Below are 24,008 nucleotides of genomic sequence, written 5' to 3'. Positions count from 1 at the left end.
TCCTATGGTAAGTATGTAGGTAGTGTAGTGTTTCCCCTATCCATTTCACCCTACATGCTACTCTCTACTCTGTGAAGAGTCTCCCTTGTGCCTTCTATTCATCTGTATTCTACACTAATCTTCACACTTTGTCAGTTCAGTTTCATATTCATACCTTGTATGTTTCTTGAGGGAATTGGTCTTTGATATACTTTGATAAGTACAGTAATAAAATATGGCTAAATGTTATACCTATTTAGCTACAGTGGTGTTGATATTATAATATGCATTCCCAATGGCCACATTTTACTAATGTATGAAGATTTATAAGTTCCTATATGGTAAGTAGCTATGGAGCTTGTAGAGAATAATAGAATAATAATAGTACACACTTTGAAGGACTTTGCTAAAGTTGAATACCTACCTTATCAAAAATTGATACTTTTTCCTTTTTTCTAGGTCCAAATAGCTATCTGGTATCTGGCACATACAGCTCTCCCCATCAGACTGCAGAAGTTTGTTTTAACTTCTTAAATTGCTCATTCTCTGGTTAAAGAAGCTTGCATAAAATTATGTTGACTCTAACCTGTGTTTTTTTAATTAAATTAAAAAACAATTTAATTTTAAATAATGAACTTATTTATAAAAATAGTTTAAAGACTGAAAGTGTTTATTGCTAAGTTTTTGGCTACCACTAATACTTGAGTAGGTATATCAAGAATCTGTCTTTGTTGACACTCTTAAAGAAATAAAAATAATCTAATAAATACCTACCAACCTATTTAGGTTCAAAGTTGATCAACTCAATGTTCCACTAAAGTCACTGGAAAAAGAAACAATTTCTTTCAAAAACTTTATCTTTTTTATTTCAATTGTAAGTATTTTCTTTTCATAATTGTGTTCAAGAGTGGTGTTCTTTAAAGTAATATGTATCAATTCAGTAAAATCAAGAGTTTATGTAATGTTTATAAAAGTATTAATTGCTATAAACTGCACTGTGAAGAAGACTTGAAAAGATCAAAAATTGGATGGATGAAACCTGATCCTGGAGACTGACATTTACTGGGTCATATGTTTGTTCGTCTTGAGAAGCCAAGATGAGATTGTAGAAGCAAGATTTTGAAATATTTACAAGTGAAAGACATTTACACTTACTTAAATATTTTCATACCTTTTGTTGGAAAGTGTTGGTACTTAATGTTCAGTACTTAATTTTTTTTGTTAAAAACAAACGTTTAAAAAATAAGTATTAATTTTTTTTTTTAAAATAAGTATTATTGTTTTCATATTAAAAGGATACTTTATAAGAATTGTACACATTGAAGGCTCCAGAACTGTGAAAGAATAATTATTCACACTTGGTTTTTTGAAAAGGACTCATCATATTGCAAAGACACAATGTCTGTCAATTCATCCAAGAGAAGTATGAGCTTAAATTTAAGTACAAGTTCCATCATGAATCTGAACTTTCCTCAGTGTGTGGCTTCATCAAACAAGGATGAAACATCAGTGGACAATGGAGACTATGAACCACTTCAAGGTAAGATAATTAAAACACAGATCTGTTGATTTACTTAGAGAGGGAACATATTTTTTTACCCTCTTAATATAATATTGACATTTTTTCCCTCAAAAACAAGCATGATAGAGAAATTATTTAAGTAAAAAAATCATAGTTTTTGATGATCCCTTTTATGAGCAACCCTATATGAAATGTGCAGATCTATTGAAATAAGGGGGGAAAACATACATTTTACCTACTTTGTTGTTTAGTTTTATTTTGCTGACCCACTCCCTATTGTTTCTCATTTATGAAGGTAAGTATCTTAAGTAGTTAGCCATAAAAGAACAGTTTGTTTAGTCTTTCTATAAGTAGGTTCTATATGAAATAAATTGCAAAATCAGCTATATTTACATATCATGGTATCTATTGGAAAAAATTAGGTACCTACTGAGTACTGAGTGACCTATCAAACTATTTATTGGGTAGGTATTCTTGCATTTTGATTGTACCTACTTCCTACTTGTCCAAATATAACTTCTCCATTTGGTGGATGTAAACATAGGTAGGTATCTATGTAGATAAAAAAAAGTCAACTCACTTTTTTTACATTTATTGATGGATACATCCATTGTACATTGAATATTAAACTAAGATTACATTCTAAAATTGTAAACATACCTAGTCTTAACTAAAGTCTTATACATATTAATCCCAACTAAGCTTTTAAACAATATCCTATCCATATGAAACAACCTTAGGAGGTACTTAGGGACTTAAGGAGTATGTACAAGTATAGCTCATGATTTAATTTAATCATCTCACCTACCCAAGTAATTATCTACCATAATAAGTAGGTAATGAATCACTCAAGTCTTGTCACTGTTTTTCTAGGTAAGTAGGTACCTACATCATTGTTGACTTGTAGGTTTGTAGGTACCCAACTATATGATGAGTAGTTAGGTACCTACTTACTCAAGTAGTTACTTAAATAATGTAGATATGTATACCTATTCTGTAGGTACATAGAAAGAAAACCCAGTTAATAAAAAATCATCGTTCTGAAAAGAGGAGAAAATAAATAAATAAAATTAATAATGAATGCTGATATTTGGCTGTGTGGCGTTTGCTGTTGCATGTCTTACTATGTTCCTGCCTGAAACGTTTCATTTAGAGCTACCCGATACCATCAAGCAAGCCGAAAGCGTTGGGGCCGAAACAACAAAAGCCAACAAGAATACTGAGTGCTGACAACAAGAACACTGAGTGCTGACAACAAGAACACTGAGTGCTGACAACAAGAATACTGAGTGCTGAAACAAGAACACTAAATACTGACACATTGATGGTGTATGTTTTCCCCCCTTATTTCAATAGATCTGCACATTTCATATAGGGTTGCTCATAAAAGGGATCATCAAAAACTATGATTTTTTTACTTAAATAATTTCTCTATCATGCTTGTTTTTGAGGGAAAAAATGTCAATATTATATTAAGAGGGTAAAAAAATATGTTCCCCCTCTAAGTAAATCAACAGATCTGTGTTTTAATTATCTTACCTTGAAGTGGTTCATAGTCTGACTAAACATGCTGTTCTTTTATGGCTAACTACTTAAGATACTTACCTTCATAAATGAGAAACAATAGGGAGTGGGTCAGCAAAATAAAACTAAACAACAAAGTAGGTAAAATGTATGTTTTCCCCCCTTATTTCAATAGATCTGCACATTTCATATAGGGTTGCTCATAAAAGGGATCATCAAAAACTATGATTTTTTTTACTTAAATAATTCTTCTATCATGCTTGTTTTTGAGGGAAAAAATGTCAATATTATATTAAGAGGGTAAAAAAATATGTTCCCTCTCTAAGTAAATCAACAGATCTGTGTTTTAATTATCTTACCTTGAAGTGGTTCATAGTCTCCATTGTCCACTGATGTTTCATCCTTGTTTGATGAAGCCACACACTGAGGAAAGTTCAGATTCATGATGGAACTTGTACTTAAATTTAAGCTCATACTTCTCTTGGATGAATTGACAGACATTGTGTCTTTGCAATATGATGAGTCCTTTTCAAAAAACCAAGTGTGAATAATTATTCTTTCACAGTTCTGGAGCCTTCAATGTGTACAATTCTTATAAAGTATCCTTTTAATATGAAAACAATAATACTTATTTTAAAAAAAAAAATTAATACTTATTTTTTAAACGTTTGTTTTTAACAAAAAAATAATTAAGTACTGAACATTAAGTACCAACACTTTCCAACAAAGGTATGAAAATATTTAAGTGTAAATGTCTTTCACTTGTAAATATTTCAAAATCTTGCTTCTACAATCTCATCTTGGCTTCTCAAGACGAACAAACATATGACCCAGTAAATGTCAGTCTCCAGGATCAGGTTTCATCCATCCAATTTTTGATCTTTTCAAGTCTTCTTCACAGTGCAGTTTATAGCAATTAATACTTTTATAAACATTACATAAACTCTTGATTTTACTGAATTGATACATATTACTTTAAAGAACACCACTCTTGAACACAATTATGAAAAGAAAATACTTACAATTGAAATAAAAAAAGATAAAGTTTTTGAAAGAAATTGTTTCTTTTTCCAGTGAATTTAGTGGAACATTGAGTTGATCAACTTTGAACCTAAATAGGTTGGTAGGTATTTATTAAATTATTTTTATTTCTTTAAGAGTGTCAACAAAGACAGATTCTTGATATACCTACTCAAGTATTAGTGGTAGCCAAAAACTTAGCAATAAACACTTTCAGTCTTTAAACTATTTTTATAAATAAGTTCATTATTTAAAATTAAATTGTTTTTTAATTTAATTAAAAAAACACAGGTTAGAGTCAACATAATTTTATGCAAGCTTCTTTAACCAGAGAATGAGCAATTTAAGAAGTTAAAACAAACTTCTGCAGTCTGATGGGGAGAGCTGTATGTGCCAGATACCAGATAGCTATTTGGACCTAGATTCTGTGATTTTAATTCGTAATTTTGTATTTTAAGAAAAGAAAGAAGTAATTGGGAACTGGATTTTATGGTCCTATGGTAAGTATGTAGGTAGTGTAGTGTTTCCCCTATCCATTTCACCCTACATGCTACTCTCTACTCTGTGAAGAGTCTCCCTTGTGCCTTCTATTCATCTGTATTCTACACTAATCTTCACACTTTGTCAGTTCAGTTTCATATTCATACCTTGTATGTTTCTTGAGGGAATTGGTCTTTGATATACTTTGATAAGTACAGTAATAAAATATGGCTAAATGTTATACCCATTTAGCTAGAGTGGTGTTGATAGTATAATATGCATTCCCAATGGCCACATTTTACTAATGTATGAAGATTTATAAGTTCCTATATGGTAAGTAGCTATGGAGCTTGTAGAGAATAATAGAATAATAATAGTACACACTTTGAAGGACTTTGCTAAAGTTGAATACCTACCTTATCAAAAATTGATACTTTTTCCCAGCTAAAGCTGCCACAGCTAATGCCACCACGCCAAACAACAGTAGTGGCGTATCAGCACCCTGTAATGAAACAGAAGTTTAGTTCTATTTCAGAAAAAAAGGCAGTTTTAAGAAATAAATACCTTCAGTATTACAGGTGTTCATCTGTATTCTACACTAATCTTCACACTTTGTCAGTTCAGTTTCATATTCATACCTTGTATGTTTCTTGAGGGAATTGGTCTTTGATATCCTGCAATACTTTGATAAGTACAGTAATAAAATATGGCTAAATGTTATACCTATTTAGCTACAGTGGTGTTGATATTATAATATGCATTCCCAATGGCCACATTTTACTAATGTATGAAGATTTATAAGTTCCTATATGGTAAGTAGCTATTGTATTTATTTTTGAATACTTGGTTAAGTTTTTGTTTCTTATTGTTGTTGGTTCTACAAGGATGCGGAGGATTTTAACAGAAGTTTGGAGTTCAAATCAAAATGTGTATCACCGCTCTAAAGTCTGATTCAGCAATGTAAAGTTATTTGTTGAAAATTGCAAAGTACATAAATATTTACTTACCCATTTGTTTTAATATGGGATGTAAAACCCACATGTGCTTGTTACATAATCATAATAATAACAACACGCGATTAAATTAATGAAGGTAATAATCATTTCTTGTCTTACGCGGCAATTGATCCGACCATAGTAGATAAGTAGATATAGTGTTCATTTGGGGCAGGATGTCGTATCACTTAAAGGTTCAAAATCACAAGTGATAATGATTGGGGGAAGTTCTAAATCTCTCTTTGAGTTTCATGGTGATAGTTGATACGAAAGTTTCGTTCTTAAGATCTTATAAGTAATCGTGAGAAATTTGGTAAATACTACCATTGTCCAATTATGTGAATCGCACCATCATGAGAACTTTTCAGGACATCTATCACCACCCTGATCAGCCTTTTAACGTCCTTTCTTTGCCAAAACGGACGTAATCCATGGAATTTGTCTAGTTTTTTTGATATGCCTGTAGGGCCATAAGGTATTCTGAAATTTCAGCAGGGTCGTATTTAGAGAGGGCTATGGGGTGCAGCTCCCCCGTAGGTATAATTTGGAGCATCCACTCCCCCCCCCTCGCTCTGAAATCCTGGATATACAGGGTGTTCTTGAAGTTACTTTTGGAAACTTAAATAAAATAAATAATGTTGTAGATGCAGATAAGGGGTAATTATAGTTACTTCGTTACTCGAGAATTTTGTTATTGTCCCCCTGCCCCTGAGAACCTCCTTGTATATTAGTTGATTTTGTTGTTCTAACGATAAGAACTGATAAGTTTTAGGTACGATCCACTGGTACAAGTACGCACTTGGGATTATTCTTATCAAACTTACAAGTTTACTCAATTCAATAGGCGGTTTTCAATGTGCTTCACTGCATCAAGGAATAATCTCTATATTATGTCATTTATAATGACCTCTATCTAATGCACTGTATGCCGAAAGTCAGACCTCAAGCTCCATGTCTGGGGTATGGAATAATAATGTCTAGTCTCATTTGTGCTATTGTGTGGGATGTGAAGTTATGAGTTATGATTATGACGCTGATGGAATTATAATCATTTCCACTGTGCTAGACTTTTTTTCGTTACTTATTATTTTTTTACGGCTTTGTTTTGGCAGGGTTTTTCTGAAGGAGCTCTTCCACCCAACCGCTAATCTTTTCTTCTTCTTTTTTTTTTTACTCAGTGGTGCAGTGGTTAACGCGTTGGACTTTGGATCTGGAGTTTGGTGGTTCAAGTCCAAGTCAAGTCATGAAATTTATCTAGGTATAATAATTGGGGAACGATATTTGTGAGAAGCATTTAAATATGCTTAACACAATAAGAAAAAAAAATCCTTTTTTTACTTTGAACATCTTCTCTTGCATAATTGCATCTGTATAATCGTTCTTATCTTATCTCAATTCAATAAAGCCAACTTGAATTTTCATTTCGTACTGTACCTTTAATCCGTGTGTTTAATATAATTTTGATATCACCTTTTTTTTGCTCACATTTTGAAATTCTTTTTTGTACTCTATTCTTTAAGAACTTTGATTGATGAAAACCAATTAAATGTGTTTCTTTATTATTAAAGATGTAACTGACATTTTATTCTAAATCTCAATTTAACAATTTTCTAATTCAAAGTGAACTGAACTGTTACAACATGGTTCGTAAAAAGTGACATCTGAGAATTTACAAAGTGAACTAATAAATAGACATCGGACAATTTCACACAAAAAGTTTTTGAATTAACAATAAAACTGTGCATATAAACTGGAGTTGAATTTAGAAATACTTTTTCTACGTTAATCAGAGTTTTTCTCAGTTTTTTCAATTCTCGATGGTGGTGGAATTCGAACACATTGCAAACTTTGGAAACAATAGATATGGCACATTTGATCATGATGAAGGTAATGTGATACAATTACAATTAAACCATAATACATGACTACATTGGAAACAATAGATATGGCACATTTGATCATGATGAAGGTAATGTGATACAATTACAATTAAACCATAACACATGACTACATTTTTTTGGAAATCGCTTTTCATTGGATTCTTCTAGAAACCGTGATGAACTATCGAGAAAAATTTCTCAAAAACGAGTATTTGTGATGTACTGTACTGGTCCTATTCTTTATTCGCAATACATTTTGTGAGCTATCTCACCTGATATCCATACGGCTGAGTGTAAACTATATTGGCTGGAGTCCAGAAAATTAGCATGTAAAATTTATCTCAAAATCTGATCGACCATGTTTTATTCAAATCTCAAGGACAACGAGGGTTCTGCTTTTACTCAATACGAGTTTTGTCGATATCTCAAAGTCTTCTCACATGACCCCACCCCAGCCCTAGTTAGCTTGTAAAGCTGTGTCCACAGTCCACACATAGTCGACGCCTTCAACCGACGGTCGACGTCAATTAAAACCGTACATTGCTTCGACAACATAGATTCACCTCGTCGATCGACGGCGTCGACTATGTGTGGACACAGTTTAAGATAACGCGCCTGCCTTGTATGTGCTAGGACGCGGGTTTGATTCCCACCCCAGGCAAACTTTATCTGAAACAGATGAGATTCCTATCCTGTCCGTGGCTTAACAATTGTCCTCCTCTCCTCGATTTCGGGACGATGAAACCTCCGTTATAGGTAGTTGCCTCAAACCTCCCCCCCCCCAAAGAGAAAAAAAAAACTTTGTTTTGCCCCATTACAGTTTAGTCTGTTATCACATTGGTTTCTTTTGCCTGACGTTCAAAGATCTATCATTTTCATTGTCTAATACTCGTTAGGGAACAAAGTCCAATAACAAGATTGTCGTCAGTGAGCTCCGTTATCTTCTGATTACTGTTAATTGATACTTATTAACCGAGTTGATAAACTTCATCTCCCAGCTTGACTCTTGTTAAGTATGTGGAGACAATCAATTTACTGCCTGTCTTTACCCTCGTGGAATTATAACATGTGTAGAGAATAGTTGAATCGCCAATTTTGCTTTTAGTTCTGTTCGTTTTACCATAACATTGACAATATTATGAGGAAGTGCTACAAAAAAGTTCAACATAAACGAAATTCGCTCACAGTAAAAGTCCTAAATCAAGAAAGCCCTCTCCTGATTGATTTCTCAGGAAAAGTTACTGAGGATAGACTCCTTGACTATCTTATAAATACTATAATGGTATCTCTTGTTTTCCAAATGTTGAAACATTGGGAGATATCACAGAGAGGAGAGGGATCAGGAACCTATAAATACTTCTATCATATAGATTTTTCTCTCAACTATAGGAGCTCTCTACATTTTATTGTACAGTATGGGCGTGTAGTGAGAACCTGATGGGTACTACATTTCAACACCTCAATAGTTAAATAACTAATGACATGACATGTTTGTATACAGGACAATTCAGAAATCCGTCCAAATACTATCAGTACCCATTATAGGTAGCAAAATGAAGGGTCTCCTGTAACTTGTAACGTACATTTACATTAATTATGTAAAGTTTATTTTACTCGGAAAATTGTAAAAGTGGGACGGACCGATGGATAGCCCCGTAAAAAAAGTGTCACTCATCGATGCTAACATACAAGTAGGTACATTACTTAATTATTCTCACGAGGCCGAGTCTACCCCAAAATCCAAGTACAGCTCCAGAAAAAGAAACACCTCTACGAGGAATTGAACCCTAGATCTTCGACTTGTAAGTCCAGTGCGATAGAACTGAGGTGCGGTTTAGGATTCCCTTGTCCTAGTGTAGTGTAGGTACAGGTTCCTAGCAGTAATCTGAAGTTGTGTCCAAACATTGTCAACCGACCGTCGATTGACGAGGTGAATCTATGTTGTTCATCTATGAGGTAGTTTGGAGTACAGCTCCAGAAAAAGAAACACCTCTACGAGGAATTGAACCCTAGATCTTCGACTTGTAAGTCCAGTGCGATAGAACTGAGGTGCGATTTAGGATTCCCTTGTCCTAGTGTAGTGTAGGTACAGCTGGTACAGGTTCCTAGCAGTAATCTGAAGTTGTGTCCAAACATAGTCAACCGGCCGTCGATTGACGAGGTGAATCTATGTTGTTCATCTATGAGGTAGTTTGGACGGTTCTGTCGACATCAATCGACTATGTGTAGTCACACCTCAAGGAAAACTTTAGGTCCATTAGTTACTGCCATGCTAGTCATTCATTATCACTCTGTATTGAACATGTGACTTGTTATTTACATAATGTTAATACCCAGTAGGTGATTTAAGTCTAGATCCAGCCAGTCCCCTTACCTGCTGTCCTTCACCTTCAGTTTCTGTTGATAGTAAATTTGAAAGTGGATGATTTTTTGCCGTGTTTTTAGTTATGTTTTAAAGATTAATTTTAAATTAATTGAAGGAGAATAGAATTATTCTCTTTTGATCAATCCCATAGTCTGAGGTGCTTAAATATTATTCAGGGGTAAAATTAAAAAAATTCTAAAAATTCTTGGAGCGTTATCGGCTACATAAAAATTGGTAGTCAATGGCGAAATAGTTTCAGTTGGTTTGAAACTTAAAACCTCTTGAAAATCACATCTATGACAAAACCAAGAGACAAATAAACAGATATCATGCAAGGAATTCCCCCTGTAATTCTTTGATGACGTAAAAAGCAGATGATTATTGCATATGATTAAAATTTCAATTTTTTTAATGACTTGACACAATTAATGGTTTGTAAACAACTCTATACCTAGAATTATTATTTTCATCACTAGTCCATTTATATTCAAATTTTTAACCCTTCTAGACCTTTCAAACAAATGTTTTCTGAAAGCAATTTACCACTTAGTAAGTACATAGTAGAGTAGGTATTCAAGGTAGATAAATGAAAGAATTTGTGCACCGCCAAATTGTGGTTTAAGTGTTTACTGATAAAGAAGACTATTAACCGTGAAAACCCTATCATGGTTTTTACGTCAACATGTTTACCGAGCCAGAAATCATTTCCGAAAGTGTAAGTGCTATTTAAAGAAACGTTAAATAATAAGTAGGTATAGGTATGTACCTTTCAATCTGAAATCAGAAGAGAGAATGAGCTCTGACAAAAATCTAGGTATGAAGAAACCTCCCCTTGACCCCCTACAACCAAAAATAAAAGTAGGGGGTAAGAGAAATGTAGGGGGTTGAGAGGAGAGTTCTCCTACATTTTGACCATGGGTTTGCACTTTTTGGACCTTACCTTCCAAAGTGGAAGAACCTCATCAACTCCTCTGATAGAAGTTGCATTGTGTTCCCTAAGTATCCGCGGTCTGTTCGTGGTAACCGCGATTTGTTCGCGGTATCCACGGTCTGTTCGCGGTATCCGCGGTTTATTCGCGGTATCCACGGTCTGTTCGCGGTATCCGCGGTTTGTTCGCGGTATCCGCGGTCTGTTCGCGGTTCGCTCGCGGTCTTTTTGGACCTCACCTTCCAAAGTGGAAAAACCTCATCAACTCCTCTGATAGAAGTTGCATTGTGTTCCCTACCTAAGTATCCGCGGTCTGTTCGTGGTAACCGTGATTTGTTCGCGGTATCCACGGTCTGTTCGCGGTATCCACGGTCTATTCGCGGTATCCGCGGTTACTTATGCATCATACTTCAGTTTCAGCAAACCCAACTACCTATGTGTATCAATTTCGTCTGATGTTACTGAATGTGTAGTATGAACTGGTACGACTTCCTCCTGTATTTCAAAAACTGATCAAGTGACATGTGGTTCTTGTTTACCAATATCATAGTTTGCAGTCAGAGTGCTTCAGTGCTTGGGCTTTATAGTTTATATCTACCTCAGTAATACCTGTTTTATACACTTTACAATCTTTAGTTTGAAGTTCGAGAGTGGAATATTTCTCTGTGTTTAGTGAACATGACTGCCTAGCTTGTGCACGTTCTGTTATTTCGGGTTCGGAATTCTTTCAAAGCTCATGCGTATTTATTGAAGTGTTATCTAAAACTTTCTCGCTTTGAGTTCATAGGTCGTCGCGACAAATTTCAAGATCAGAGCTCATTTGTGTGAAAAAAAAATCCCCCGAAAACAAGTTTTTTTGGCTTTTTGGTTCTCTGGACAAAATTTGCACCACCATTTTCGTGTTCCTGGTAAAAAGACCTTTAATTTGATATATAGGTCGACCAGGTTTAGATAAGTCCTTCTATGAGAACAGACAGAGTGACAGACGACAACGAAGCGAATACAATAGCCCGTCCCTTATACCTTTTTTTTTATTACTATCGTAATAATAAAGGAAGGACGGGTTAAAAAGCCAGTAGTAGAGGCAAAAAAGTTCATGATGAAATAATCTTTGTTTCGAGTTTTGCATTGTTTAGTTAAACCACGCCAGCCACACCACGTCTGTGGCTTAAGGAAAGATCTTAATGAGTTGAGGCGTTTGGCAAAAACTACTTCGAACTATGCGACTGTTTTATACTTACATCAATATATGCAGCATGCTCAGCCCATGTGATCATCAAGTTATTTCAACACATCAACTTCTAGAATGAAAAAATCGAACGGAGAACTTACATTTTTCCATCCAGTTTAATTTCGTAGGAAAATGAGCTAATACTGCTAATAGTCAATTCCTGGCAATCACCAATAAATAATTGAGGCAGTGAGGAAATAAAAATTAATGTGATCATCAAGTTATTTCAACACATCAACTTCTAGAATGAAAAAATCGAACGGAGAACTTACATTTTTCCATCCAGTTTAATTTCATAGGAAAATGAGCTAATACTGCTATTAGTCAATTCCTGGCAAACACCAATAAATAATTATATTGAGGCAGTGAGGAAATAAAAATTGCCTGGGTAGGTAGGTATATTTTAATAATGATGTAGTAAGTGTTATCCAGAATTTGACCTCTCCAATTTGAGGCTATATTTCTAAAGTAGAATGAGACCGACTGTCTAGCATCCACGCCCGATCAATTTCATAAAGTTCATTCAGAATAAAATTCAGAATCGTAGTTTCATTCAGAACTATTAGAACTACTTATTAGATAAAGAAACCAAGGCAACTATACGTACGTGGGTATGCAAAATGTGAGTCTGAGGCTATATTTCTAAAGTAGGATGAGACCAACTGTCTAGCATCCACGCCCGATCAATTTCATAAAGTTCATTCAGAACGAATGAAATTCAGAATCGTAGTTTCATTCAGAACTATTAGAACTACTTATTAGATAAAGAAATTAAGGCAACTATACGTACGTGGGTATGCACTTGAAGTTCAGAATGAAAATGTGAGTCATATATCATAATACACTGGGTAGGTAGGTATATTTTAATAATGATGTAGTAAGTGTTATCCAGAATTTGACCTCTCCAATTTGAGGCTATATTTCTAAAGTAGGATGAGACCGACTGTCTAGCATCCACGCCCGATCAATTTCATAAAGTTCATTCAGAACGAATAAAATTCAGAATCGTAGTTTCATTCAGAACTATTAGAACTACTTATTAGATAAAGAAACTAAGGCAACTATACGTACGTGGGTATGCACTTGAAGTTCAGAATGAAAATGTGAGTCATATATCATAATATATGGGTAATGGGGTATTCCATGTGGGTCCATGTCTGAAAATTGTCTTCCCACAGCAAAAACAATGCGATTTTTTTCGCGTCATTGTTCTGTTGCCTCACTGGTATCTTCGAGATTCAATATCCATCGAAATTATTATCGTAATTACGGGTTAGGTGTATAGGTAAGTGGGTGTTTTTGTTATCTTTCTAATTTATAATACGTATAATTACTCGTATATGCAGTATGCATTATGACTCACACCCATGAAGATTAAACACTTACAAACTTTGTTATCTCATACGGGACAATGTCAAAGTCATGAAATTTATCTAGGTATAATAATTGGGGAACGATATTTGTGAGAAGCATTTAAATATGCTTAACACAATAAGAAAAAAAAAATCCTTTTTTTTTACTTTGAACATCTTCTCTTGCATAATTGCATCTGTATAATCGTTCTTATTGTTCGCGGTATCCGCGGTTTGTTCGCGGTATCCGCGGTTTTTTCGCGGTATCCGCGGTTTTTTCGCGGTATCCGCGGTTTGTTCGCATCTGTATAATCGTTCTTATCTTATTATTATTCTTTCTGATTTGATTTCAGGAGTCAAAAGTGAACAGAATGGACGGGGACGTCATCCTAGTCCCAATGTCAATCATGTCAACATGGGAGCTGAAGATCAGATGGTGAGTTGTGATGGGCTAGGTGGGTTCAAATGGTGACGTAAAGAGAATAGAAAAAAATTCTGATTTTGGTACAAGATGAATAAAAGAAATTTAGCAAAAAAAAAGACTGATTAAGGTAGTTAGGTAGTTATACCTAATTGGAATATAATTTGAAAAGAATACTCGTCAGAGACCAAAACGGGATATCCAGTGACTTACTTGTAAACCATGTGATAACCGCAAGGCTACGAGGTGAGGGTCTGTCAGACTCAAGTCTTGTATGAACAAAATTGTTCTATTGTACTATCTATTATTGTATTTTTGGTCTGATACCAGGTAGGTGTGTTGCCATGTTTTACTTGTCAAACATGAGTCATGTATACATTTCGCAGCTGTCAGAGCAATAAAGGAAGGACGGGTTAAAAAGCCAGTAGTAGAGGCAAAAAAGTTCATGATGAAATAATCTTTGTTTCGAGTTTTGCATTGTTTATTTAAACCACGCCAGCCACGCCACGTCTGTGGCTTAAGGAAAGATGTTAATGAGTTGAGGCGTTTGGCAAAAACCCATGAAGATTAAACAGTTAAACACATAAGTACAAACTTTGTTATCTCATACGGGACAATGTCTGTTAGGTGTATAGGTAAGTGGGTGTTTTTGTTATCTTTCTAATTTATAATACGTATAATTACTCGTATATGCAGTATGCATTATGACTTATGACTCACACCCATGAAGATTAAACACTTACAAACTTTGTTATCTCATACGGGACATTGTCACTCATCTGTCGAAAGATCAAATTGGAAGATTTTTCGTAGCATGTGTTTATGTAAACACATGCTACGGGCTTTATGTAAACACAGTCAACCGGCTGTCGATCGATATCAATCGACGAGGTGAATCTATGTTGTCGAGGCAGTGTGGACGGTAAAATCGACATCGATCGACGGCCGGTCGACTATGTGTGGACTCACCTTATAAAATCTTGAATGAAGAAAGGCGAAATATCCATTGGTATGCCGGTACTTATGCATACTTCAGTTTCAGCAAACCCAACTACCTATGTGTATCAATTTCGTCTGATGTTACTGAATGTGTAGTATGAACTGCTACGACTTCCTCCTGTATTTCAAAACTGATCAAGTGACATGTGGTTCTTGTTTACCAATATCAGCGGTCTTTTTGGACCTCACCTTCCAAAGTGGAAGAACCTCATCAACTCCTCTGATAGAAGTTGCATTGTGTTCCCTACCTAAGTATCTGCGGTCTGTTGGTGGTAACCGCGATTTGTTCGCGGTATCCGCGGTTTGTCTGTTTGCGGTTTGCGGTATCCGCGGTTTGTCTGTTCGCGGTAACCGCGGTTTGTTCGCGGTATCCGCGGTTTGTTCGCGGTTCGCTCGCGGTATCCGCGGTTTGTTCGCGGTATATGCGGTTTGTTCGCTAATGCCTATAATACTGATTCATAGACATATTGAGCACTTAATAAAGAATACATACCTAGGTACCTAGAGCTAGAATAATCCACGTTAGAAGACGTCTGGTCCTTGGTGAGAAACAGTATCTTGAAATCGCTGATCACATCTTGTGGTAGGTATCTCTGCTGATATACAATCCTCTTCACGAAAGACACCGGATAATATCTTGTTGATCGAGTCTATCATGATGTCGCTTTCTATTGAACTCATAAAGTGCCGCCTTTACGTCAGCACTTCAGCAGACAGCATTCAGCGTCCTTGTCTATGAATTCTAGGCGGTTTTCAATGTGCTTCACTGCATCAAGGAATAATCTCTATATTATGTCATTTATAATGACCTCTATCTAATGCACTGTATGCAGAAAGTCAGACCTCACGCTCCATGTCTGGGGTATGGAATAATAATGTCTAGTCTCATTTGTGCTATTGTGTGGGATGTGAAGTTATGATTATGACGCTGATTTCTGTGATTTTAATTCGTAATTTTGTATTTTAAGAAAAGAAAGAAGTAATTGGGAACTGGATTTTATGGTCCTATGGTAAGTATGTAAGTAGTGTTTCCCCTATCCATTTCACCCTACATGAACTCTATACCTAGAATTATTATTTTCATCACTAGTCCATTTATATTCAAATTTTTAACCCTTCTAGACCTTTCAAACAAATGCTTTCAGTTTTCTGAAAGCAATTTACCCACTTAGTAAGTACATAGTAGAGTAGGTATTCAAGGTAGACAATAAAAGAATTTGTGCACCGCCAAATTGTGGTTTAAGTGTTTACTGATAAAGAAGACTATTAACCGTGAAAACCCTATCATGGTTTTTACGTCAACATGTTTACCGAGCCAGAAATCATTTCCGAAAGTGTAAGTGCTATTTAAAGAAACGTTAAATAATAAGTAGGTATAGGTCCCTCAGCTATATTACGTTATACAATATATTATGAACATACTCTTGTGTGTTATTGAGTTATACTTACCTATGTATTATTAAGTTATACCTACATACTCGTACTATTGCGATATACATACATATTTATTAGTCCTCCACTGAGAGAAGTCTGTGAATTATTTTTAATGAGATTGCTTTATTTACTTAATTTTAGTATTGTACTATAAATACTTCTATCATATAGATTTTTCTCTCAACTATAGGAGCTCTCTACATTTTATTGTACAGTATGGGCGTGTAGTGAGAACCTGATGGGTACTACATTTCAACACCTCAATAGTTAAATAACTAATGACATGACATGTTTGTATACAGGACAATTCAGAAATCCGTACAAATACTATCAGTACCCATTATAGGTAGCGAAATGAAGGGTCTCCTGTAACTTGTAACGTACATTTACATTAATTATGTAAAGTTTATTTTACTCGGAAAATTGTAAAAGTGGGACGGACCGATGGATAGCCCCCGTAAAAAAAGTGTCACTCATCGATGCTAACATACAAGTAGGTACATTACTTAATTATTCTCACGAGGCCGAGTCTACCCCAAAATCCAAGTACAGCTCCAGAAAAAGAAACACCTCTACGAGGAATTGAACCCTAGATCTTCGACTTGTAAGTCCAGTGCGATAGAACTGAGGTGCGATTTAGGATTCCCTTGTCCTAGTGTAGTGTAGGTACAGCTGGTACAGGTTCCTAGCAGTAATCTGAAGTTGTGTCCAAACATAGTCAACCGGCCGTCGATTGACGAGGTGAATCTATGTTGTTCATCTATGAGGTAGTTTGGACGGTTCTGTCGACATCAATCGACTATGTGTAGTCACACCTCAAGGAAAACTTTAGGTCCATTAGTTACTGCCATGCTAGTCATTCATTATCACTCTGTATTGAACATGTGACTTGTTATTTACATAATGTTAATACCCAGTAGGTGATTTAAGTCTAGATCCAGCCAGTCCCCTTACCTGCTGTCCGATTTCACCTTCAGTTTCTGTTGATAGTAAATTTGAAAGTGGATGATTTTTTGCCGTGTTTTTAGTTATGTTTTAAAGATTAATTTTAAATTAATTGAAGGAGAATAGAATTATTCTCTTTTGATCAATCCCATAGTCTGAGGTGCTTAAATATTATTCAGGGGTAAAATTAAAAAAATTCTAAAAATTCTTGGAGCGTTATCGGCTACATAAAAATTGGTAGTCAATGGCGAAATAGTTTCAGTTGGTTTGAATTTTAAAACCTCTTGAAAATCACATCTATGACAAAACCAAGAGACAAATAAACAGATATCGGACCGATGGATAGCCCCCGTAAAAAAAGTGTCACTCATCGATGCTAACATACAAGTAGGTACATTACTTAATTATTCTCACGAGGCCAAGTCTACTGCAAAATCCAAGTACAGCTCCAAAAAAAGAAACACCTCTACGAGGAATTGAACGCTAGATCTTCGACTTGTAAGTCCAGTGCGATAGAACTGAGTTGCGGTTTTAGGATTCCCTTATCCCTTCTAGTGCAGCTGCAGGTTCCTAGCAGTAATCTGAAGTTGTGTCCAAACATAGTCGACCGGCCGTCGATTGACGAGGTGAATCTATGTTGTTGAGGTGTGGACGGTTTAGTCGACATCTATCGATGTCAATCGACCATGTGTGGACACACCTCAAGGAAAACTTTAGGTCCATTAGTTACTACCATGCTAGTCATTCATTATCACTCTGTATTGAGGGTTTCATTTTCAGAACCAGCGCAATCTCCGAAGCACCGTACACTCCAGTGACGTAGCGAGCATTATACGTAATGGTAACGTCAGTTCCGTGTCCACAGAGCTTCTGGTTCCCGGAGATATCCTTGTGATACCACCACATGGGTGTGTTATGCATTGCGATGCGGTGCTCCTGGCGGGCAACTGTATTGTCAATGAGAGTATGCTTACTGGTGAGTAGGTTTTATTATTATTTTCAACTTAAACACAACAATATAACATATTATACTGTCGGGATCATTAAAACCTGTCCAAGATTCTACCAGAATCCTCTGGCCAGGTTTCTTCTTGCTCCTAATAGATTGTTTTTCTGGCGGGCAACTGTATTGTCAATGAGAGTATGCTTACTGGTGAGTAGGTTTTATTATTATTTTCAACTTCAACACAACAATAAAACACAACAACATAACATATACTGTCGGGATCATTAAAACCTGTCCAAGATTCTACCGGAATCCTCTGGCCAGGTTTCTTCTTGCTCCTAATAGATGGTTTTCCTCGGTTATTTTTATTATTCATGTTTAAAAGGTTCCGAATGTGTTGATTTATTCTCGGTAAGGTAGGTTTTTAGTCGGTAGAAATCCCTCTCAGGTGGAGAATGACTCAAAAAAGAAGAAATAAGTTGAATAGAGGGCATTGTAACTCCTGAGATATCATCGTATTATCCCGAAATCGAACAGAAAAAGAGGACGGGATAGGAGACAGCCGGCTGCTTCGAGAACAAACCTTATCTGATTAGGATTAGGTGCGGAATCGAACCCTCAACCCAGTGCTTACAGGACAGGCGTGCCTCTAAACTAAATAGACAGGCATGGTGGGTAGTAACAGATATTATGCAAGGAATTCCCCCTGTAATTCTTTGATGACGTAAAAAGCAGATGATTATTGCATATGATTAAAATTTCAATTTTTTTAATGACTTGACACAATTAATGGTTTGTAAACAACTCAATACCCAGTAGGTGATTTAAGTCTAGATCCAGCCAGTCCCCTTACCTGCTGTCCGATTTCACCTTCAGTTTCTGTTGATAGTAAATTGAAAGTGGATGATTTTTTGCTGTGTGTTTAGTTATGGACATAATGTTAATACCCAGTAGGTGATTTAAGTCTAGATCCAGCCAGTCCCCTTACCTGCTGTCCGATTTCACCTTCAGTTTCTGTTGGTAGTAAATTGAAAGTGGATGATTTTTTGCTGTGTTTTTAGTTATGGTTTCAAGATTAATTTTAAATTAATTGAAGAAGAATAGAATTATTCTCTTTTGATCAATCCCATAGTCTGAGGTGCTTAAAAATTATTCAGGGGTGAAATTAAAAAATTCTAAAAATTCTTGGAGCGTTAAATAGTTATGGTTTAAAGATTAATTTTAAATTAATTGAAGGAGAATAGAATTATTCTCTTTTGATCAATCCCATAGTCTGAGGTGCTTAAAAATTATTCAGGGGTAAAATTAAAAATTTCTAAAAAATCTTGAAAACTATATAAAAATTGGTAGTCAATGGCGAAATAGTTTCAGTTGGTTTGAAACTTAAAACCTCTTGAAAATCACATCTATGACAAAACCAAGAGACAAATAAACAGATATTTCCAGGAAGCCTACCAGCAGACACACAAGTGCTACTATGTGCGGGACATCAAGACATTGACAGCTCAGTCCATCATGTAAGAATCACCTTGTGGTATTTTATACCGTAGTGCCTCTCATCAGATGGGCGAGAAAAGACACAATGCTTTCCCTCTCCAGGAAGCCTACCAGCAGACACACAAGTGCTACTATGTGCGGGACATCAAGACATTGACAGCTCAGTCCATCATGTAAGAATCACCCTGTGGTATTTTATACCGTAGTGCCTCTCATCAGATGGGCGAGAAAAGACACAATGCTTTCCCTTTTGGTGCTGGGTCAACATAAGAGCACCAGAATATCACTCTTCACAATTGAAATAATTTAAAACACGGGTACCATTTTTCTTGTCAATGGTGGGCATTGAACCCGAGACCTTCTGCATGGCAAGCAAGTGCTTCATAACTGAATTATCTGTACCCCTTTAGAGCCATTTCAATGGACGGACCATTGTTTGTTCACTAATGATGTTGAACCCGAGACCTTCTGCATGGCAAGCAAGTGTTTCACCACTGAATTATCTGTACCCCTTTAGAGCCATTTCAATGGACGGACCATTTTTTGTTCACTAATGATGTCTCTAGCAAAACAGTTTTGTTTTTTCCTCATCTTTTGTGTTCTAATGTTGACGTTTTCTCTGTTTTCTATACGCCAGCAATCAAAATGAGGATAACAACAATGGCTGTGAAGGTGTCAAGGAGGAGATTGAAAAAGATCCTGAAGGTGCCAAGCTGGCTGTTCATTCTTCAGCCGGGGAGTTCAAGGGTAAGTCTTCCAGAGTCATTTGAATCATAAATGTGATACAAATTGAATTCGTTCTGGGTGGTATTCTTACAAATTAGGAACTATTTTATTTACATAATTTTGTCATATTATATCAAATACCATCCTATATTTTAAGATCTTTAGCTCAAAATGTTGGCGTGTAAAACAGTTGGTTCTATCTCGGAAGAAAGTCCTGGAACCTGGAAGACCAGTCGCTAATTAGTGACCGACCTGCCAGTATCTTTAAGGAGGTGCACAACCAAGCAGATAGAAATAATGTAAATAATATAAGACTAACACCAACCTCAGTGGTGCACTGGTTAGCACGGTGGACTTTGAATGTGGAGGTTGGTGGTTCGAGTCCAAGTCAAGTAATTTAGCGTAGTATATTAAGCGGGGAACGACATTTGTGACAAGCATTTCTGCTTACCACAATCAAAATTCCTTTTTATATACCTAAGACTAACAGAAGACTGTAATGGCACAGGTATCAAGGTATAAGCTGTTGACAACAATGAACACCCCCAATTTTCCCCCCACCACATTCTCCATCATCGGTACCGTCCAAGAACGTTCCTCCTAATCTAAAGGTCATGGGTTCGAAACTTTGACGCTTTCAGAGATGGACCAGGTTCGAGTTTTCGACTGCAAGAAGCTTCGGTACGTGTGGGACCCTGAGTTGCGACACTTCTACAAGCTGTGTGGACTCGGCCTGCATATCTCCACGGCTCAGCTGCACGACGCTCGAGGTCTGACAAGTGTACAACAGTATTTAAGGTATTTAACCTTCACACTCGCCTGTACCTTGCTTCGCTTTACTTTGCTTTTACCTTCGCCAAAACATGGAATTCGACTGAAAAGTCCCTTTACTCTCGCACTCTAAATAAACAAAACGAACTACAACACATTGTAGACATCAATTATTTTAGAAGTTGATTCCTTGGCTGCTAGGATTGTAGTCTATTGCTGGCGTAAAGGAAGGGAGTTCAAGCCCATGACAAGTGTACAACAGTATTTAAGGTATTTAACCTTCACACTCGCCTGTACCTTGCTTCGCTTTACTTTGCTTTTACCTTCGCCAAAATATGGAATTCGACTGAAAAGTCCCTTTACTCTCGCACTCTAAATAAACAAAACGAACTACAACACATTGTTGACATAAATTATTTCAGAAGTTGATTCCTTGGCTGCTATGATTGTAGTCTATTGCTTGCGTAAAGGAAAGGAGTTCAAGCATTATAAACAAGCCCATTTTTTTACACTAATGAGTGTATATCATACAAGACACATTGTAGACATCAATTATTTTAGAAGTTGATTCCTTGGCTGCTATGATTGTAGTCTATTGCTGGCGTAAAGGAAAGGAGTTCAAGCAGTATAAATAAGCCCATTTTTTACACACACATTGTAGACATCAATTATTTTAGAAGTTGATTCCTTGGCTGCTATGATTGTAGTCTATTGCTGGCGTAAAGGAAGGGGGTTCAAGCAGTATAAATAAGCCCATTTTTTTACACTAATGAGTGTATAATCATACAAGGAGGTTCTGAGATAACTTGAGAGTTTGTAGGGCCTGTACTTGGATTCCTTGATGCAGCGGAAATTTCTGCTCTTATGGCAGAGATATATGGATACAATAGTGAAGAGTGGGTGTAAAAAGACTTCAGGATTGAGTAATGATAGTATGATACTGTAAAAATAATAAAAAAAAATCAGTACTTGGATTCCTTGATGCAGCGGAAATTTCTGCTCTTATGGCAGAGATATATGGATACAATAGTGAAGAGTGGGTGTAAAAAGACTTTAGGATTGAGTAATGATAGTATGATACTGTAAAAATAACGTCCTTGATGCAGCGGAAATTTCTGCTCTTATGGCAGAGATATATGGATACAATAGTGAAGAGTGGGTGTAAAAAGACTTCAGGATTGATTAATGATAGTATCATACTGTAAAAATATTAAAAAAAATCATAGGGCTTTTGGCTTTATTCCAAGTTAATTCATTGCATATTTTTCTAATAATATTCCATGCAAGTATTTTTATTGAATTTCCTTTTCTGCTCCACAGACGCGTTGTTTATGGCAAAAATGAAATCGCCGTTCCCATGAAGTCCATTTTCTCGCTCCTCTTCCTGGAAGTGTTGAATCCATTCTACGTGTTCCAACTGTTTTCGTTCGCCCTGTGGTTTGCCGATGACTACACATCGTATGCTATGGCCATTGCAGCCATGTCTGTGTTTAGTATTACCGGAGCTATCATACAGACGAGGAAGGTAAGTTAACGCCTTTCAATGCCATGTGTAATATGTGTATCCCTGGCGATGTAAGAGCAGCCATTCACTATCAGGTAGACCTGACAGGTGTACCTGGTAATGGGTGGCTGGCCTAATACTGTTGGCTCCCGAGTGTATCTCTGGCGATACACCGTATACACAAGTAGAATAGAATATACCTTATTAGTCTTACCCGAATAGGACTGAAAAAACCTGATGGGTACTACATTTCAACACCTCAATAGTTAAATAACTAATGACATGACATGTTTGTATACAGGACAATTCAGAAATCCGTACAAATACTATCAGTACCCATTATAGGTAGCGAAATGAAGGGTATGTATACCCCTGGCGATCTAAGCCCAGCCACTCACTATCAGGTAGACCTGACAGGTGTACCTGTCGTCAGGTGTACCTGATAATGGGTGGCTGGCCTAATACTGTTGGCTCCCGAGTGTATCTCTGGCGATACACCATATACACTAGTAGAATAGAATATACCTTATTAGTCTTACCCGAATAGGACTGAAACGTCCCTTTACCTCAGCAGTCTAAGGCCAGCCACTCACTATCAGATAGACCTAGCGACAGATTCACCTGATTAGGTCTACCTGATAGTGTGAGTGCTCATCAGGTATGAGGTATACCTGACAGGCTCTAAGGCCAGCCACTCACTATCAGATAGACCTAGCGACAGATTCACCTGATTAGGTCTACCTGATAGTGTGTGTGCTCATCAGGTATGAGGTATACCTGACAGGCGGACCTTTTCAGCCGTACCTGTCAGGTCTGTCAGAGCCATTTCATTTTCTGAGTCTAATCACCTGTCAATTTGACAGGGAGTCCCAACATCTCACACATTTCACGCATACTCATTTGCATTTTGATTGCATAAAAGAGATTAATGAATCCGCTTTCAATGTATTTGGAGATCTAAAAATAAATTTCTAGTTTTGATTCAATAGAATTCCCCTTCCCTCAGCTATATTACGTTATACAATATATTATGAACATACTCTTGTGTGTTATTGAGTTATACTTACCTATGTATTATTAAGTTATACCTACATACTCGTACTATTGCGATATACATACATATTTATTAGTCCTCCACTGAGAGAAGTCTGTGAATTATTTTTAATGAGATTGCTTTATTTACTTAATTTTAGTATTGTACTATAAATACTTCTATCATATAGATTTTTCTCTCAACTATAGGAGCTCTCTACATTTTATTGTACAGTATGGGCGTGTAGTGAGAACCTGATGGGTACAACATTTCAACACCTCAATTTAAATAACTAATGACATGACATGTTTGTATACAGGACAATTCAGAAATCCGTCCAAATATTATATCAGTACCCATTAAAGGTAGCAAAATGAAGGGTCTCCTGTAACTTGTAACGTACATTTACATTAATTATGTAAAGTTTATTTTACTCGGAAAATTGTAAAAGTGGGA

The 24,008-nt window shown here is 36.2% G+C and overlaps 1 protein-coding gene across 1 annotated transcript; it reads left to right on the top strand.

The window, feature by feature from the left end:
• The first annotated feature begins 16,879 nt into the window (after positions 1-16,879).
• Positions 16,880-23,943, top strand: LOC113469903 (probable cation-transporting ATPase 13A3). Its single transcript, XM_026827920.1, has 8 exons — positions 16,880-16,897; positions 17,856-18,051; positions 19,468-19,538; positions 19,585-19,691; positions 20,156-20,265; positions 20,886-21,042; positions 22,336-22,540; positions 23,872-23,943. Exons 1-8 carry the CDS (start codon positions 16,880-16,882, stop codon positions 23,941-23,943), a joined length of 936 nt encoding a protein of 311 aa, XP_026683721.1.
• Positions 23,944-24,008: the final 65 nt, after the last annotated feature.

The sequence above is a fragment of the Diaphorina citri genome, unplaced genomic scaffold (genome assembly GCF_000475195.1).
Source record: "Diaphorina citri unplaced genomic scaffold, Diaci psyllid genome assembly version 1.1 scaffold1283, whole genome shotgun sequence".
NCBI classification, from domain to species: domain Eukaryota; kingdom Metazoa; phylum Arthropoda; class Insecta; order Hemiptera; family Psyllidae; genus Diaphorina; species Diaphorina citri.
Note: the sequence above shows the minus strand (reverse complement) of the source record. Positions and strands in the feature narration are given on the sequence as shown.

Excerpts from the sequence above, each read along its gene's own strand:
- LOC113469903 (XM_026827920.1), top strand. Across the intron at positions 18,052-19,467 it reads CAATGAGAGTATGCTTACTG|GAAGCCTACCAGCAGACACA; the intron begins GTGAGTAGGTTT and ends AGATATTTCCAG. Across the intron at positions 19,539-19,584 it reads TTGACAGCTCAGTCCATCAT|ATGGGCGAGAAAAGACACAA; the intron begins GTAAGAATCACC and ends GCCTCTCATCAG.